Below are 19,841 nucleotides of genomic sequence, written 5' to 3'. Positions count from 1 at the left end.
GAGAAGCCTGATGTTAAGTATTGTATGTCTAAAGGTGATCACTAGGAATAAGGAGCATCTGTGAAAAGACAGATCCCCAGCTTTCCCGGAGTGAGTTATCTGAAAATTAGCAGAGTCATTCTGGTAACTCCCATGAAGCCTTTCCTGATCCAACTCCCCCCCTCCTCCGGCTCCGGCCAGCTGCTAGTGCTCCCCCTAAATGACCTTGTATTGATTTTGTAAATATTATGTGACCCTGAACAAATCACATATAAAATAAAAGGAGTTTCCCTCAGTGATCTTGGAGATATGCCACGATCCATGATGGTCTAATGGTAATCATTGCTCAGGACCCCTCATGGGCCCAAACCAGCTCTGGGCAAATGCCCTTGGACAAAGTATGCCCCTTTCCCTCCTATCAGGAGGCCTGCTGCTCAGGCAGTGCTGCTAGCCCTCCCTCGGAGTTGTGGTTCAGAACAGGCCTGGCCCAGCCACCTGCTCCTCCCACCGTGGCTGTAGCAGGTGGGAAGGAAAATTGGTATTCTCTCTTGAGAGTGGTCAGACGTTTCCTAGGCTGTTTTCCTCCTCGGTAGTTTTCTGTCCATAGCAGGGGAGCATAAGCTAGATCAGGGAACTTGGGTGTGAGGAAAAAAAAAAAACTTTATACTAACCTCTAACTGAAATTTAGCCTTCCCTTCAGTTATTTAAAAGCATAATTCTGAGAAAGGGACCCATACGCTTTAGCAAATGGCCAAAGGCACCCAGGACATCAGAACGGTCCAGAACCTCTGGTCCGCTAGGATTTAGAGCTGGAAGGAACCTTTGAGATTGTCTGGTCCAACCCCTTATTGTTCAGAGCAGAGAAAAGGTGACTTACCCCAGGTCACAGAGGGGAAAGTGGGAGACCAGACAGGACTTGACATTTGTGTCTTAATTGATACCTTTTGGTTTTGCATCATCTAAATTTCTTCCTACATCTCTCCACTTCCACTCTCCGAAAGAGCCATCCATTATAAAAATTTTTTGAAAGAAACATGCCCAAAAAACCTTCAGGAAAACCTAGCAGTGCATAAAACCCCAAATCTGACATGTACAGTGTTCCCCACCTGTGGCCCCCTCCCCGCCTACCTCTGCAAAGAAGAGAGGGGAGCTGTCTCCCCATCTCTCTTATTTTAACAATAATTTATTAAGGCTTCCTATGTGCGCTGTAGGGACAGGAGACACGAAAACAGCGTTGAAGCAGTCCCTGCTGTGTAGGAGTTTATGTGCTAACTGGGGAGTCTGTGTGCATATAGAAGTGTGTACAGAATGTATTATTCAGTTCAGGGCTGTTGAGATTATTTTTTAGCCCAGCTGTCTAGCTCCTTATTTCTCACTCCAAACTCTACATCATCTGAAAAATTGATAGGCATGCTAATAAATAAATAGATAAAATAAAAAAAAATTGACAGGTGCTACCTACACCTTCATTTGAGTCATTAATAAAATGCTGACCTACTGAGGATCATGGAGGGATTCTCTCCACTGGGCTTTAGGAGTGCCCTTATCCCCTCAGTGGCTACCCTTGGGGCCCAGACATTCAGAGAGTCTTAAATCCACAGGGGAGGCTGAGTGTTAGGGTGGGAAGAGGCTGGATTTGGCTTATGAAGACCTGGGTCTGAATCACAGCTCTCCTGTTTCCTTCCTTTGGAATCTTGAACAAGTCTCCTGTTTTGTGGGACAGCCTGCATAATTCCCCTTCCTCTGGCTGTCGATTAAACTGTGAGCTGCTGAGGGCAGGGACCGTGCCACATCTAAGCTGATAAATGTTTGTTCCTTGCTTGATTGAAGAAATAGGGTGCATCTGTCAACTTTGGTTTCCTTTTGATTCCTGCAACCTTTCTCAGAAGCTTCCCTTGGCCTGAAGGACCCTTAGCACTGCTTCTTTGGGAAGTTGGGGCCGGAATCACGTCTCAGTATCCTGCTCTGCCTGAGGGCCTGGCCTGGCATCTTGGGTCCTAACTCCTATAGGACCAGTTTTTGTAAAGCCTGTTGGGCCCGTTGTCAATATAGCTTTTATAAAAGGTCATCTGATGCTTTTCTTTATTATCATCTGCAGTGTCCTCAAGTGTGGGCTGTGCTTCAGGCCCTGAGCTTGGTGGTAGCAGAGAAACTAATTAGAGATATTTGGGTTTTGTGGATTTTTTTTTGAAGAAGACAAAACAAAACCTTTAGCACATTGTCTTAAGTTCCTCACTGCTAACCTTCCTAGTTTCCCATGTCCCAAGGCCACGAGGTGGAGACAAAGGCACTGAGATGGGGAGCTGATCTCCCTGGAAGCCCCCATGTTCCCTTCGGCCTGGATCTTGGCTTGTGGGGCCCAGAGAGATTTGTTCACAGGGTTACTGATGTTTAACCCTTTACTGTTTGCTGAGCTAGGGCACCATGATCATGGGGTCATAGACTCTACAGCTGGAAGGGATCTTAGAGGCCATCTAGACCAACAGACCAACGCCTCGTTTTATAAACAAGGAAACTTGAAGCCCAGGCTGGGGGTGGAGGAAGGGAAGGCAATGACTTGTCCAGTGCTGCTTCTCCCGTGCCAGACTTAAGCTCCTCATTCTGAATCTTGGTTAAGCAGGAATGGATTCCTTAGAATCTGCTCCATCACTCAGGCATGCTCTGCCCTGATCAGAAGAACCAGTGGTGTCCTAGGACAGGGGCGGGGGGGGGAGGTGGGGGGGCAGGCTGATCAGCAAAGGGGGCCCCATAACTTTCTATTGCTCCAGCCTAGCAAGTCAGCTTTGAGACCAGGTTTTATGTTGCCAGTGTCTTTGGGCTGCTTGTTTCTTCTCTTTGAAGTTATGTAGATGGAGTTTCAGCTGGGGACCTCACAGTTTTCTTTAGAGGGCTCCAAGTAGAACCATAGCAGGGGGACCGAGCAGAACACGCCCCTACCTCCTCAAATTCAAGGGTAACTGCTCCCTGCAGACAAACTGCAGGTAGAAATGCCTGTGCCCTGGGAGTCACAGTGTCCCCACACACCTGTCAGCAGGAGGACCCTGGCTAGCACCACTGTGCCCCCCCCCCCCAGCTGTGACAGAGAATGTGGCAACTCTCCAAGCTTCCCCCACGTTCTACCCAGGCGGCCTCGTCCTATCCAAGGGGATGAAGGAAAAGTAAGACAGAAGAAAGGAGAGAAAATTCTCTCTGGGTTATTCTTGGCGTGTTTAAAGGGGAGGAGGAGCAGGAGAAGAGTCCACATTTCATTATTGGCTTCTCAGGACACCTGAAGAGATGTCAGCACGGAGTCATGACTTCAACTTGCCTGAAATATAAAAATGTTCAATTGAACAAGCTTTGTCTCAGTTCTCCTGCCTAACAGGCTTGGTGTTTGATGCAGTTGGGGGAGGGGAGGAGCAGAGTATGAAGACAGTAAACAGTCTCTGCTGCCTTCAGGGAGCTGACATTCTGTTGAGGTGGGGGTATGGAGTTTTATACAAAAGAAGTGAATACAAGAAATGTAGAAAGGTGGGGGGGGGGGATTGGTGCATGGGGGGCAGGTGAAGAAACTCTCTCTACAGATGCAGAGCAGCCCCTGCTCCAACCTTCTAGGCCTAGTGACTTGCCTGATGTAATGAGAGCTCAAGTCATTTGCCCGGAGTCCCCGAGCTTGTCTCTGTCAGAAGAAGTCTTTGAACTTAAGTCTCCCTGACTCCAAACCCACTCTTGATCCACTTTGCCTCATTGGATATATACAGTGATATTGAGAGGGGAGGAATGCAGCATAGGTAGGAGGTGGTGGTGGAATGCCCTAGACAGGGGAGGAGACCATTGCGACAAGAATGGAGACCATGAGAAGGGTAGTGATGTGAAAAAAGATACAAGGCAAGTGAGAGCTGTAGTGTGAAAACACCAGGCTGAGGGTTTGGGTTTATCCTGGAGGCAGTGGAAAGGTAACTGGAAGTGTTTGAGGAGGGGAGTGGTGAGGTCAGATCTGTGAGATGAGATCATCACTGGTTAGTAGCTGTTTTTAGGAGTAAATAACGTTCCATCCACTAAAGCTCTTCTCTTTGTGGTGTGGAGGTGACCCTGCCTTGCCCTGCTAGAGTGTGGGCCAGGTGACAAACTGCTTTCCAAAGACCAGCCTAGCAGAGTCTGCAGGGTAATTCATCCATGAACAGGTGGGTTACAGGGAGATGAATTTGCACCACCTGGCTGCCTCCTGCAGTATAATCACTTAATGCCCACAGATGGGTAGGCATTCTTCTGTGGCTCACCTTGATACAATTCTAGGAAGACTCCCCTTTGCTGGCCATTTGCAATGGGCTCTTTAGCAAGAGCTGGGGAATGTATCTTTCCATCAAGGCTGTCACTCAAAGAGGAAAAACGGTGGCTGCCATTGTCGGCACGACTTAGAATCTCAGAAATTTAACTTCATGGCACTTTGACGTAGTTGCAGAACTAGGAATCCAGTCCTGGGCTCCTAGGCCCCGCTTCTCATGACGCTGCATTGCCTTGATTTCTACTAGGCCTAATTTTCTTTGCCCTGGAGGCTCATGTGAGAAGCCAAGAGTCACTTCGAGCAAAGCTTGGAACCTCAGTCATACCGTTCCTTTCTGACTGTCTGGGACCATGGCCCAGTGGGAAATGTCTTGGATCATGAAGAGAACTGGCTTTGAATCCTGCCCCCTACACTTAAGGAACTGTGTGCCAGTAGGCTAGTCTCCTGCTCCCTCTGAGAAGTGGCTACTCAGTCTTTGCCATCCCCTCCCCCCCAATTCCAAGCCAAGTTGAGACCCAGCACGTCATGGTGGACAGAGAGCTAGGCAGGTCTCTAACCCAGCAGTGCCCCCTGGACACTCCAAGTTGCAGGGTAGGTGGATTGCTGGAGGGAGTTGCCTCAGTAGAACCTCTCTGTCCATACCAATGAAACCACACATCCTTGTCCAAAACAAGGGGTAATCTTCGGGTCACAAATAGAGACCTGAAAAGGGCCTTGGAAGCCCTCTTATCCAGCCACTTCATTTCTCAGATAACGCCTGAGGTTCCTGAGGGCTCCTGTATGTAAAGCTCTTTAAGGTGGTGTGAAAATAGCAACTATGATTATCCTTCCGGAATCCTCCCTCCCCCCAAAGAAGTGGGACCCTGGACCCTGAGGGGAATGCTTAAATAATTGGCATTCCGAATCCATCCTACTTAGGCCAACATTATTTCACAGCACAAATGCCAGACAGGAACAAGATTCCACCACTCTGACCAAGATTAAAACCAGGCCAGTAAACACAACAGCCCCGGGGAAGGAGAAGTCTCTACTTCTGAAACTTCTCTTGAAAGCCAAGCCTGGGATTTAAGATGCCCCCTCAGGGTAGGAAAGCTAGCGAAGCTCCTTTCCAGGGATTCCCACGGCTCTCCTCCGGCCACTGAGCCCAGGGGCTTGCCAAAAGCCGTTTACAATCATGTTTCTCTTGCTGGAGATCGAGCTCGCTCTCTGCTCCTCCCTCACCCTCTCGCTCCCTGTCCCTCCGTCCCCCCTTCTCTCTCCCCCTCCCTTTTATTCTCTCTCCCTCCCCCCCACCCTGCCTTTTGTGTGGCTGTTTTCAGCACCAAGAGCCAGTGTTGGGAGAAGCGGCTCCTTTGCATCGGTCTTTCGTTCCCCAGATTCTGCCTTCTCTCCCTCTTTCAAAAAGGGAAGCCCCCACCCTTTGAGCCTCTCTGCCTCTGTCCGTCCCTACGTCTGTCCATGCATCCCAGTTGTCTCCGGGTTGTGTGTGGCTGCCTCGCTGGGCGTTCGCAGGAATACTGCAGCAAATCATCCCGAATGCTTCGCTGACCTCTGGGAGGCTCACAAATTGAGGTGAGCCGGCTGGAGCAGTAGGACAGTGTCCAGACGGAGCATGCTCAGAGCTGGAGGGGAGAGGGTGGAAAAGGTAGCCGGGGCTGCAGATGGTGCACCGGGTGATGTCTCAGGCAGCCGAGGCAAAGGAGAGGAGCCTGGAGGGACGGCTGCCGTTGGAGAGATGAGCCGGGAGAGGTTTCCTTGGCTGCCTGGGAGAGTAAGGAGCCCTGGGTCCCTCGGAGGGCGGGTTGCGGGGCATGTGCTGCAAGCCCTCCTTGCGTAGGAGAGGACTCGGAAGCATCTTTTTCCTCTAGCTTCTCGGGCTGACTGGCGCTGTCCAGCCCGGCTCTGCTGAAGGGTGTGTGTCGCCTCGCCTCCCAGTTCAGATTACGGGGCTGGGCTAGTACCATTTCCAGAACAGCTGGACCAAGGACTGCCCCTTCCCGCTGCACTTGTACATATGGAAGAATGGGGGGAGGGGAGGAACTGTCTGAAAGATATTTTTTCTTTCCAGCTCAATGAGGTGGGGTGGGTCAGCTTGCCACGTGATTTATTTGGCTCCTAGTTTTGTTTTTTTCTTTAGCATTCTTGGTCTTTCACCACAAGGCTTTTAAGAAGCTTAAGCCACCTGCCTCATGGAGATGGCTTGCAGTGTGAATAAAGTGGAAACCAGGAAACTCTGGGTTTCTTATAAAGGAAAGATGGTACTCCTGGTGCTAGGGATACTGATGGAATAGCCTATTGGGGTGTGTGTGTGTGAGTGAGAGAGAGAGAGAGAGAGATGAACTGGGCAGCTTTTCAGCTCCTACATCATGCAATTTTACTCTATGCACAGCCCAGCTTGCTGCTACCCAAAAAAGAGGACCCACCCCTTCTCATGGGCTCCATGGATTAGCCAATGTGTTTCTGCTCTTGCCTAGGATTTCCAACACAGCATCAGCCCCAAGCAGGGTCTGGGAACAGAGCCTCCTTCCCAGACATGGCCACCAACAGAATTTCCCCAGCCTTCTTGAAAACCTTTCTTGGATAACAGGGATACTGGGAGGCAGAGGGAGGGATGGGGTAAGGTTCAGTACAAGAGATAAAGAAGAGACAAGATTTGAGGAAATCTCCATTTGCCTGAGTTCAGGGAGGTGTTTGAATGCCATTGTCGTGTCTCCTTTGATTGCCAGTTCCTGCTCAAAGGAGGAGAGAGAGAGAGTGTGTGTGAGTGTGTGTGTGTGTGTGTGTGTGTGTGTGTGTGTGTGTGTAACCTGAGCTTTTAGTAAAACAATGTCAAACCTATTGTGCTTCCCTGTGATCACAGCTGTGCACCAGGCAGACCCCACCCACCTGCTCTCAGGTGTACCCACTGTGATCTTCCTCAACCAGACTTTTAAACTCCTAAAATAGATGCACTTTGTCTAATCTGGGGCCCTCTTCTTGTCCCTCCCCTACCCCCAGCTGTAACTGCAATCCTGTGGTTTTAGAGTTGGAAGGATGGATCATGAAGCCCAGCCCTGAGCTAACTGAGGCTCAGAGAGGTCGCAGAGGTCTTAGCTCTGATTTGAACCCATACTACCCCACACTGAATCCATCTCCCTTCTTTTTGGCTTTTGAGATTCTGCAGTAGGCAGCTTCCCCTTGGGGGTAGGTCCGGGGTCTGTGGCCTGAGTGTCAGATCCAAGCTGGAATGGATCTGCCACAGACACGGCAGCTTAGAAGCTGGAAAGCCTGGAAACTAAAGGGGGAGGGGAACTGAGAGAAAATGGAGAGACATCAGGTGTTGGGCTTGGAGCCAAGAGACTTGGGTTCGAATCCTGACTGACACTATTCATTAGGTCACCTTGGGAAAGTTGGGGACCCTCTGGGCCTCATTTCTTCATCTGTAAAATTAGGAGGTTGAGCCGGGTGAGTCCTGAGGTCCCTACTCCTATGACCTCCTCTTTGTCCCTCTTGCAGAGTGGCATCTTCCCATCATCTGTGGTGAGTTTTCCCTCTCCTGGAAGAGGAAGGGGATCTGTCACCAGAAAATCAGAATCTGAATCCTGGATCTTCTCTCGGGTGCTGTGTGGCACGGGCAAGGGGGTTTCCCTCTCTAAGCCCAGGTTTCTTCATCTGTAACATAAAGATAATTATACTCACACGGAACTGGGGTGAAGATCAAATGAATTTAATGCAAAGCGCTTTGTGTCAGGAATTTGTGTTAATTCGTTACTGATTTGAATTCCAAAATTGGCCGCCTCTAATTAACAGTGATTAACAATGCTGCTGTGGATTGATGAATCATGCAAATTACACTTTCCTCAAGGATAAAGCAAACCCCCTTTTCATACTTCCTCCACGAATTAATAATGACAATGTACTTAGGAAATGTTTATGGACTGACAATTCCCCAGAACTTTGAGACTTACAAAGGCCATTTCTAACCGTGTGCCTGTGAGGGGAGGACTACAGGTATTTACTGTCTCCGTTTTATAGATGAATAGGTGCTGAGATGTGAAGAGCTAGTCAGTGTCGTGGGTGGGACTCAAACCTTGCTCTCCAAACTTCAGATCCAAAGCTCCCTTGGTACTGGCTCATCAGTAGAATGGAAGCTCCTTGAGGGCAAGGGCTGTTTATGCTTTTCTTAGTCTCCCCAGAGCTTAGCACAGTGCCCAGCACATAATAGGTGCTTAATAAATGCTTACTACCTTGGCTAATGTATAGTAGGTGCTTTGGAGGGGTACATGGTATTGAGAGATGTGACCCTAGCTTTTAAAAATGTCCAGCACTGCCCACTGTATAGACACAGTGCTCCCCGTAGCAGGCCTTTGATGTATGTCTGTTGTTTGGCCAACATGGGCCTTTGTCCTTTATAGAAGTCCCTGTTTCCAGTGTTCAGGTGCCTACATCAAATGGTGATTCAGATCTTGGCTGTTCCTGTTTACATCACGTGGTTTCCTTGCATTGTAGATCATTGCAAAGTTATTTTCCTTTATCCGTGTCATCTCTGTTCCATGCAGAGTGCCTTTTCCTGGCCTCCCAAGAAAGGGAAATGCTGTCCAAGTTTGGATTGTGTCTTAGGGGAGCTGAAGGGAGGGGAGTGGAGAGAAATCCTCAGTCAGCAGTAATCAGACCTGTGTATGTCATGGGTGCAAGACTCCCCTTGCTTGTCCAGGAAGCACAGAGATGCAAAGAATGTGCCAGAGGTCACACAGCAAAGTATTACCAAGCTTGAGACTAGCCCCAAAGCTCCCTCTTCATCAGTGTGAGATTGGCTGCTGCTTTTTCCTGTATTGTAACTAAGTAAGCAGGAGATCTACTATGATTAAAAAAGAAAGTGGGAAGCATGGAAAAAGCAGGTCTGTCAGTCTCACACAGCTTTCTAAAAGTAGCTGCTTGCCTGTAACAGTCACATGGATAGGCAGTGCTGAAGCCCGATTCTAACTCATTCCCCTGTTTCTAGGTGTTGGGGGTACACAGACAAAGTAAAATCGCTCCCTGCTCTCTCAGACCTAACATCTTATTGGTAGATAGGCTATGGGATCGTGGCTTTGGAACCACAGCTCCCTCGCTTTGCACATGAGGAAACTGAGGCTCAAAGAAATTAAGCGAGTTGTTCAAGGAGTCGATTAGACAAGAAGCAGAGGCAGGATATCCTTTCCCCTGTACCATATAGACACCGATAAGGAAGTATGAGGTGATGTGAGGAAAGAGAGAACAAGACCCGGAGAATCAGGGATAGACCCAGAGGAGGAGATGCCCGAGCTGAGTGCCGAAGGCAGCTGTGGGTCTGAAGCTGCAGGCGTGAGGGAGCAGTGCATCTGAGGCACAACCTGCACAGAGGTGTGAAGGTGGGGCATCGAATGCCGAGTTCGGGGAACAGAAACTCATGTGACGCCTGATGTGTGACGGATGGCAATGAGGAGCGGGTGATTTGACTTTAGTGTCAGCAGGGAGCCCCCTGAAGAATTGTGAACAGGAGGGTGAAAGGGATGAGCCTGGGCTTCGAAGGGTGGGCGGGAGAAAGGAGTCAGAATGAGAGGAGGGGGGCTCTGGGGGCCCTGCCAGCACTAAAGTCTCATGTCAGAGTCCTCCCAAGTCCTGATCACTTTAGGCCACTTCTGTCCTTTGAAACCTCCTGGCCAGTTCATAAAACAGAACCAGCTTCTCCCTCCTTGATGTTTTTCCAAGTTAAATGCTAAATGTGCTGGGTGTTGAGAATCAAAAGTCAGCTTAGTGTGGCATCTCCACTGGCATCAAATGAAGACCATCCAGATGCTTCTTTGCCAGAAGGACTCGGCAGCTCCCCTCCAGTGGCCCTGGGGTGTTACTGCTCAGTAGGCCAGGCCTCTCCTCCCCCTCCTCCAAAGAATGAAAAACAGGAAATTCACCCTAACAACCCATCTAAACCAGAAGAGAAAAATGTATTTCAAATAGTCCCTTTTCCTGAACGGAATTTGTGTTTGATTGGATTTGGAGGACTGGGACATGGAAGAGCCTGAAGCAAGGTTTTGGCTTTGGGTGACTGGCAGAAATGGGGGGGTCAGGCAGAGAAAGGGGGGGGACACTCCCTCACCACCTTGGGCTGGTTTGTGTTTGTTCTCTGGATACTTTAGGCACCTGTTCTCTCCCCCAATAGAACGGAAGTCCCTTGAGGGCAGAATTGTTCTGGGCTCTAGCTCCAGCTCTTAATGGTGGTAGGTGCTTAATCCATGCTTGTGAGTGAGTAGGGCATGTTGGGGGGCATGGAAGGGAGACAATGTCTAATTTCCTTCGGGTTTTACATAAGCCGCTGGTGAGATTAGTTTATGTAGGGGAACATTCCCCGTTGGAGGGTGGTGGGAGGATCTCAGCATCACACTGAGTACTGACTGGAAGCGCTGGGCTGGCACTCAGGAGGGGCCTGGATTCAGATTCTGCCCCCAGCACATACTGGCCGTGTGACTGTCATGGCTGCGATGACGCTCCTCAGAGCAAGGTGGACGGTAGAATTGGTGGACTCGAAGACCTGGGTTTGAATGCCACCACTGTAGATACTCACTGGTCCTGATGGGGTACAGGCCCAGAGACCTTTTCTTCCTAACCCTTAAAAAAAGCCCATTTTTCTTTAGGAATTCTCCTTGACTCTTCCCTGCTTGATTCTTATTAGGCCTAGATCTCTCCCTCTATTGTTACTTTAGATATGCATGCCTTCAGTTACTTCCCAACCTTGATATCTCACTATCTTGGATCCTGGACTCTGGCTCCACCTTATCTTCCTTAGACTTCCCCTCAGGACCATCCCAAAAGCCCCCCAACAGTCACCCCAGACAACCCCTCAATCTTTCCCACAATCTTTTATGTATTTAAATCCCATCCTGCCTTCACAAGGCGTTCAGATTCTTTAGGAGTCTAGCCTATGGCGGGGCTGCTGGAGGATCTGGCTAGTGTAGCTGGTCCCTAATAAACTTTGTCATTTTCTTTGGCTAAGAAGGCTTGAGTCGAATTCTTTCAGCAGGACCCGGTGCGTCAATATTTTGGGGTGTCGAGCACCTCTCCACCTTTCACTTCTTCAGTCCTATGACCCTGGACACGTCCCTTAACCTCCTTAAATCATGATTTCCTTATCTGTGCAGTTCTGACTTTGGACTAAATGAGCTTTGAGCTCGAAATCAATGCTTTTTCATGCCTGGCCCTCCCTTCCTCCTCTATCATATATGCTGGCTACCTCAGGGTTTCGCATTCTTTGTGAACCTGAGGAGGCTGTTCCTTCCAGCTTCTGCTCAGAGACAAGAGAGGAAGCCTGCCACCCCACCCTGGCAGCCCCAGCTGCTCATGGGCAGCTCCAGGGGGCAGGAAACGGCTCCTGCTGTCAAGGCTTCCCCCATTGCCCCCTCTGGGGCCAAGCCCTGCCAGGCTTCCAGGTCCTCGAAGATAGCTCTCCAGTCTCCTCAGTATCTTGTCTCTTCTGGGCCAAACGTTCCCAGTCCCTTCAGCCTGTTCCACTTTGGCATTCTCCCCCTCCTGGCTGCCCTCCAAAGGGTACTCATCAATGCCTCTCCCAGAATGTGGTGCCCAGAGTTGAACCCAAGAGGCCGGATTTGGTCTCACAGGCAGAGCAGGATGAGCCCCCCTCCCCCCATACCTGGAGGCTAGGCCTCTTGTAATGGCAGTCATTCCTGTGTTGCCAGAAGCTAGCCTGGGAATTTTCTTAACTTCCTCAGTTTATCATCTACCCACAGACACCTGAAGATGGACTACTGGGGTGTTTTGGTTCTCCATACAAGTGCATGTACAAAACAGGCCCGTGTAAATGCAGTGTTTCAAAATCCCCCTTTTCCTTTTCCTTCCTTTCTTTCTTCATCTGAAGGCTGATGTCATAGGTAACAGAACCCCTTTATGCCTTGACTTCCTGAGAAAAAAGCCTCGGGCTGTCCCACCCCCTTCCCCGGCCTCCTCACATCACCTGAGCTTCCAGTGGCCACCTTCTGGCAAAGAGCAATTGGGAAATGTAAAAACCCTGTCAGCGCAGAGGGAGACACCGCCAGAGGCCAAGCACAAATGTCACCTGTTAATGGCAGCTTCTGTCCACAGCCTCTTTCTCTCTCCCCAGCCCTCCCAACTTTTAAAATGAAGGGACTGATGGGACGGTTTCTGAGTTTCCCACCTTCCCTAGCACCAGCAGAGCTAAGCTAACTCACTCCCTCTTCAGCTTTTCTTCTCCCTCGGTTCAGATTTCCCCAGACCTTGGCTTTCCTTCCCAAGAGATTGTTGGATGCTCACACGCCCGCAAGCTCTGGCCTCTTCTAGATTAGTGTGTCACGGGTTGTCTTTGGTTCATTCAGCGCCCTTTGTCAGGGGGAATGGGAATGGGGGTCTCTGTATTGCACCGGGTTGGAGGTACCAACACCTGCTCCTAGGTCTGATCCAGCTCCCAATGGTCACGGGAGCTTTGATGCGCACCCCCCCTTCGCCGTGTTGATGTTGGATGTCATGGGGGTCGCCTGATGAGCTTCCCTCTACTGCCGTTGAGAACCCCTGAGCTCAATGATCCATCTTCCCCCGCCTCCTCCAGTGGCAGAGACCACAGGCCAGCACCACCACACTCGGTTTACCCAGCATCTTTTAACCACCTCCTATGAGCCAGGCATTGGGATACGAAGACACAAATGGATGGGCCCTGCCCTCGTGGAGCTTATATTTTACTTGGAAAGAACAACATGTCCACAGATTAAATTAATGTGGGAGTTGGGGAGCGAGGAGTCAGAATAGGCCTCCCACAAGAGGGGCACTGGTGTGGGCCTTGAAAGAGACTAGGGATTCTGAGAGGTGGAGGTCAGGAGACAACGCGTTCCAGACCTCATGTCTTGTATGGGGAACAGCAGGTTGGCCAATTTGGCTGGCGGGGAGGACTGGACGATTAGCCAGTGGGGAGCAGAGCTAGAGTTCTCTCAGCTATAGAAAGGGGTTTCTCGGGGAGGCTGGACTACTGGAAGGGAGATGGGGATTTGTTGGGGGTGGATTTTTTTTACTCCTAAAATAATCTGCCCCTTCCCTTAAAAAAAAAAAAAAGACTCCACGTGAAGTCTTGGAGTTGGGTCATCTTCTGACTCCAAAGCCGACCCTTCCTTCCTCTAACTGGCCCTTGGATGGCTGGGAAGGGGTCAATGGAGCCCGTTGACTGTGGGCTGGAGGACCAGGCTGGGATTCTGGGTGTCTGGGCTCTCGACTCAGCTCTGCGGTGGGCTCACCCTGTGGCCTTGGGCAAGGGCCTTCTGCTCTCTGGGACTCGGCTTCCTCCCCCGTAAAATAATACATTCAGATGATGTGCACTCTGATATCTGGGTTCAGGTCTCCGCCTCGCTGTTTATTCCCTACATGCCCTGTGCAGGGCACTTCCCCAAGCTGCAGTTCATTTGTGAAGTTATGGATTCACTCAGTGACATTTCAGGTCAATCAGTAATAACTTATTAATAATCAGTAATGGTCAATGATAATTATAATAATTAATATTCAACAGACATTTATTAAACATTTATTTTGTGTGTACCAGACACTGTGCTACATGCTGGGGATACAGAAAGAGACCAGAGACAGTCTCTGCCCTCAGAGAGTTTACCTTCTCAAGGGGGAGACGGCATGCAGACAGATATATACAAAGCAAGTTGTGTACAGGATAAAAGGGAATATTAACAGGGGGAGGGGGGATGGGGCTGATGGGGCTCGTCAAGGCCATTTCTTGGGCTGGCTCTGGCGCCCTGGGTTTGATTCCTCATAACCAATGGGAAAGTGTTTTCTTTGTGGGGAAGTCCCCAGATCTGCGACACCCTCACTTTGCAGTTTAGCGCTCTGGCAGCTTCCGACCAAAAATGCCCCAAGACATTTATCCAGCACCTGCTGGATACAGACAACCCCACTAGTCACTGTTCAGGGAGAAGACGGAGGCAGAGTTGTGTTTGGAGTCCAAAGAAGCGGCCTCCATCCCAGCTCCGCCACTCACCAGGTGGGTGGCCTTGAGAAAGTCAAAGCATTTTACTTCCTGGGTCCCCAGTCTTCTCACCTGGGAGATAAGACCACAGGAGCACAGATCTAGAGCTGGAGGGATCAGAGGCCGTCTGGTCCAGCCCCACAATTGTAGAGATGAGGAAACTGAGGCTCAGAGAGGGGGAGCCCCCGAGTCGTAAGTGGCAGAGGCAGCATTTGAAGCCAGGTTCTCCCAACCCAGGACTCCTCCATCTTTTCCCCACCCCCTGCTAGGACTTGCATGGGATTCAGAAGCAGGCTGGACACAGGTGCCTTCCAAATGTCCGAGTGGAGGCCAGGCTACCCTATGCCATCTGGTGCTGGGGAGTGCCCGGGCAATGTAGGCTGATTTTAACACTGATGCACCTAGAATCCAGCGTGGGAGCTTAGCTGATATCCAGGGGTCTGTTTGGCCCTGACACTCTTGGATTCTCCTCTGAGGCACAGTGATGCTTCAGCTGCCCACACCGATGGCTCTATGGTGACCTCTTCTTTAAAAGAGTACAGCCAATCTGGCCCCGCATCCTCTCTAGAGCAGAAGTTCGGAGCCTTTTGTGTCGTGGCCCTTTGACAGTCTGTGAAGCCCAGGGACCCTTTCTTGTAATCACGTCTTCAAATGCACAAAGTAAAACACACAGAATTCCCTAGGAAATCAGTTACATTGAAGTATGGTCATCACTAATATATATATATATGTATTTATTTGTTTTTTAGAACAATGGGAACAAGGCCAGTGTCAGGGGATAGGAGAGGACAGTTGGCCAAGGGTGGGGCTCACACAACCCCAGCTGATTGCCCAGCTTGGTTGGGATCAAGGACGGGCAGCTAGAAGACAGACAGATGGGGATGGCTTCCGGGAATGGCGACGGCTGAGACTGTCCAATGTCGAGTTGCATTTTGCCTTCAGGCAAGCTGATCTAGTGAAAAGCTGGTCATCAGGACTGGCGGTGAGACACCGCTTCCACAGCCAAGGGCTGGGCCCAGCTTTCATCCTTTCCTTTCCTTCAGATGGTGAAAAAACACAGGTGCAGCCAATAGACTGAAGCTTCTGCGTTTGTCCGGATACCTCCTTCAGAGAACTCTCACAGTAGTGACTGACTCCTTGTTCTTTGGGGAAGCAGCTCCCAATGCCCGGGGCCCTACCTAATCTCCCCCAAAAGCTCCCACCAGAATAATGTGTTACCAATGGTGGCTGTGGGATTGGCTTGGACCTTCTCCACTCAAATCTGGCCCAGGGTTTGAAATGAAGAAAGCCCCTGTGATTTTGGCTCCCATCCCTCCAAGAGAGTTTAGGGATCCTGGAAGGAAAATTATCTGGGTAGGCCAAAAGTAGTAAATACATGTAGTTTCATATATATTATGTATTACTGTATATACCATATGTGGTATTGTGTGTTTGGTATATATACATATATACACACACACACTAGGGGATGATTATCAGGCCACCAGGGCACAGCTTCCCCCTAGCACTACTCCCACCATGTTCACACTGGCTTCTCTGTCTCTCTCTCTCTTTTTTCCTCTCTGTCTCTGTGTCTCTGTCTCCTTCTCCTCTCTCCCCCTCTCCCTCTCTTTATTCCAGAGTAAGCCCTGGGAGAGGCTTACAACCCAATTCCATCTTCTTTTCAGGAATCTGGCACTTGTGTGTCTTTCTTCGGGGGTTGTTAAAATTATCTTTTCAGTTTATTAAAGTCGGTTGAGATAGATTTACACGTCTACTTTGAGCTACAAACTTCCTTAAAAGTCTGATTCGTGGCAAGTCCTCATTGAACGTTTCCTCCCTTGTTGTGAACAGACTCGTGGGGAGTGACCGTCAGCTGAGCACGGTGCTTTCTTGGCCACTGGGTAAAAATTGCGGAGCGTTGCTGGTTGAGAGTTAAATCCCTCTGTGCCAGCAGTGTTCCTTGCAGCCTGGGTCCTTCACATCTACCTCTTTCATCTGTTTGGTGTTTGAGGCTGGTGGGTCAAGTATATTTATCCCTGATTTTCCAGGTAGCTGAGAATCGGCAGAACAGTGTCCACGCTGGCGCTGTTCTGTGTTGCTGCTGATTTCATGGCGTCATGGACTTATCTCTGGAAGGGGCAGTTAGGGCCCGTCTTATCCAACCCTCCTGTTTTACAGGTGAAGAAACTCAGACCTCGCAAAGTGAAGTGTCACCAGCTAAGGCAGGACTTGAGCCCAGGGCCCTCAGTGACCCTGCCTGTTGAGGACTGCATCCAGTTTCTAAACCTGTTGGTTTCCCTTCTCTCTCCATCCAGGTCTCTGCTTCTTCTTGCCATGCCTGAGGAGATGGACAGTTCCGCTTCACTGCCCAGCTCCACCCTCTGCCCACCGTCTTACTAGATCCCCGGCTGGCAGCGGCAGGATGAACATCGCGGCCGTGTTCAACGCCCTGCTGGTGTCCATCCTCGCAGCCGTGCTGTGGAAGCACGTCCGGCTCCGGGAGCATGCATCCACGTTGGAGGAAGAGCTGGCGCTCAGCCGCCAGGCCCAGGAGTTCCCCCGGCAGACCATCGACTACCAGGTGGCCCTGCAGAATCTCCTGGAAGAGGGCACGCGCATGGTGTGCACCGGCCGCACCCACACCGACCGCGTGTGTCGCTTCCAGGGCCTCTGCTACTCCACCGAGGCCGAAGAGTTCCTCTTCTTCCACAGCAACTCCTCGGTCATGCTGCCCAGCCTGGGCCCCCGCCGCTTCCAGCCCGCCCTCCTGGACCTGTCCTCGGTGGAGGACCACAACACCCAGTACTTCAACTTCGTGGAGCTGCCCGCCAGTGCCCTGCGCTCCCTGCCCCCACCGCTCTTCATGCCTGAGGTGGCTCTGATCGTCAACCGCTTCAACCCCGACAACCTCATGCACATCTTCCACGACGACCTGCTGCCCATCTTCTACACCATGCGCCAGTTCCCCGATCTTGACCGCGAGGCCAGGCTTGTTTTCATGGAGGGCTGGGGGCCCGGGCTGCACTTTGACCTCTACAGGCTGCTCAGCTACAAGGTACCCCTGGTGCGGGAGCAGCTGAAGAGCCTGGGCAGCCTGCTGTGCTTCTCGGAGGCCTACGTGGGGCTCTCCAAGGTCACCACCTGGTACCAGTATGGCTTCGTGCAGCCCCAGGGTCCCAAGGCCAACATCCTGGTATCGGGCAATGAAATCCGGCAGTTCACACAGTTCTTCACGGAGAGGCTGAACATCAGCGGGACAGAGGGACGGGGCCCTGGCAGCGAAGAGTACATCGTGGTCTTCAGCCGCACCCTCAACAGACTCATCTTGAATGAGGCGGAGTTGCTGTTGGCTCTCGCCCAGGAGTTCCAGATGAAAACCATCACGGTGTCGCTGGAGGACTACGCCTTCGCAGACATCGTGCGGCTGGTCAGCAACGCCTCCATGCTGGTCAGCATGCACGGGGCCCAGCTCATCACCGCCCTCTTCCTGCCCCGGGGTGCCGTCCTGGTGGAGCTCTTCCCCTACGCCGTCAATCCTGACCATTACACCCCCTACAAGACCCTGGCTGGCCTTCCCCACATGGATCTCCAGTACGTGGCCTGGCAGAACACCAAGCAGGAGAACACCGTCACCTACCCTGACCGGCCCTGGGACCAAGGCGGCATCGTCCACCTGGACCGGGCCGAGCAAGAGCGCATCCTGCAGAGCCGCGAGGTCCCCAGGCACCTGTGCTGCCGCAATCCTGAGTGGCTGTTCCGGATTTACCAGGACACCAAGGTGGATATCCCGTCCCTCCTCCAGACCATCCGGGGGGTGGTGAAAGCCAGTCTGGGGCTTGGGAAGCAGAAGTGGGCAAACGGCTTGTACCCGAGCAAAGTCAGAGAGGCCAGGTGCCAAGCCTCCGTTCAGGGTGCCACCGAGGCTCGGCTGAGCGTGTCCTGGCAGATTCCCTGGAACCTCCAGTTTGTGAAGGTGAAGGAAGTGAAATATGAAGTGTGGATACAGGAGCAGGGGGAAAACGCGTACATGCCTTACATCCTGACCCACCAGAACCACACCTTCGCTGAGAACATTAAGCCCTTCACCACCTACCTGGTCTGGATCCGGTGCATCTTTAGCAAAAACCTCCTTGGACCTTTTGCAGATGTGCTGGTGTGTAGCACGTAGCCCCATGGGCTCAGTCAGCAGGAGGCCTTTTGGCTCCGCTTCCTTCCGGGATGGTTCCAGGGAATCTTGTATTGATGGAGAAGGTGGAAGAGAAGAGCCCCCACCCGCCCACTCCCCACCCCCCCACTAGTGCCTCAGTGGTCCTTTATTGCATTTACTGTGTGTGTTTTCTTGACCGTGACAATACTCGGTGGAACCTAACTCTTCCTCTCCGCCCCGCCTCTTCGACAGCAACGACTGTCCACCTGCCCCTGCCCCTCCTCCCACCCCAGACTCTTCCCCTCCACCGTCACCGTTGAGTATCTGTAGTACTGGAAAAGTAACTGTGAATTGAGTAGGCGGGCTCAGGCCCTGCGTAGGTTTATGGGGACTGGGGGTGGTTCTGTGGAATATTTCATTTAACTTCTTCGTTGTAAAACTTAGCCAAATCCTAATTCAAGGATGTGTTGTTGAGACGTTCAATAAATGGTTGTGAGCATCAATCCTGGATGAGTCCCTTGTTTTGGGGGTCTTGGGAGGGAACCCGGCGCATTGACCCCCAGTGGTCATCCGTGTGTGTAGTCACGGACCTTCGGTCACACAGGGAGTAAGCCACAGAGTAGGATTTGAACCCAGGACCGATCAAACCACACTGCTCCCAGTCAGCAGCATTAAGTGCCAGGCACTGTGCTAGGCACACTGGGGATGCTAAGTAAAACTAAAGAATCTCTGCCCCAGGGACTTGACATTCCATGGGGGTGGAGGGCACTACTCATATGTAAGTCCATACAAGAGGAACACAAGGTATTTTCAGGGGGAGGCGGTAGTCATTTGTGGGGGGCATCATGGAGGAGGTGACATTCGAGCTGATCTGGAGGAAACTCCTCCAAAGAGGAGCTTGGGGTGGGCGGAGGAGCCAGGGAAGAGAACTGCGAAAAGGATCTTTGTTTCCTCTTTGGAGGTGTGATGTAGCAGGAAGACGGCGGGCCTCAGGGTCAGGAGCCCTGGGTCTGGATCATGATCATGGGTGGGTCACAACCTCCCAGCCTCATTTCCTCGTCCGTGAAGTGGAGAGGACGCCTGCCCTGCCGCCTCTGCCAGGGTGGTGAGGCAGAAAACCCTTTGCGGACCCGTAGAAGAGAGCAGTGACCGGAGGGAGCGGGCGGCTCGCTCTCGTCTTGGCCGAGTGTGGAGTCTGGGAAAGGGGCTTTGTTAGAACCCCTGCTCATGGGTAATCTGGGAACTGAAGCCCATCCCTCCAGGGCTCAAGAATGAGCCATCCCAGAGGTTCTCTCCTGATTAAATAGGACAAGACTCTCACAGGTAGAGGTGAGGGGACCGACCCTTCCCACATTAGCAACAGGAGCAGAGATCTGGAGTTAGAAGGGACCCTAATCCGACCCCTTCCTTTTATGGCCCAGAATCACCCAGGGAACAAGTGGCTGAGCTGAGATTTGAACCTGAAGCCAGAGCTCTCCCCTGTC

The 19,841-nt window shown here is 51.4% G+C and overlaps 1 protein-coding gene across 1 annotated transcript in view; it reads left to right on the top strand.

Annotated features, from left to right (window-relative positions):
• Nucleotides 1-18,860, top strand: part of POMGNT2 (protein O-linked mannose N-acetylglucosaminyltransferase 2 (beta 1,4-)) — a 41,946-nt gene extending 23,086 nt beyond the window's left edge. Inside the window, exon 2 of the mRNA XM_036762127.1 lies at nt 16,526-18,860. Coding sequence (XP_036618022.1) covers nt 16,633-18,378 — 1,746 coding nt within the window. The 5' untranslated portion in view covers nt 16,526-16,632 and the 3' untranslated portion in view covers nt 18,379-18,860. The remainder of the gene's footprint in view (nt 1-16,525) is intronic.
• The last annotated feature ends 981 nt before the right edge of the window (nt 18,861-19,841 follow it).

The sequence above is a fragment of the Trichosurus vulpecula genome, chromosome 5, assembly GCF_011100635.1.
Source record: "Trichosurus vulpecula isolate mTriVul1 chromosome 5, mTriVul1.pri, whole genome shotgun sequence".
NCBI classification, from domain to species: Eukaryota; Metazoa; Chordata; class Mammalia; order Diprotodontia; family Phalangeridae; genus Trichosurus; species Trichosurus vulpecula.
Note: the sequence above shows the minus strand (reverse complement) of the source record. Positions and strands in the feature narration are given on the sequence as shown.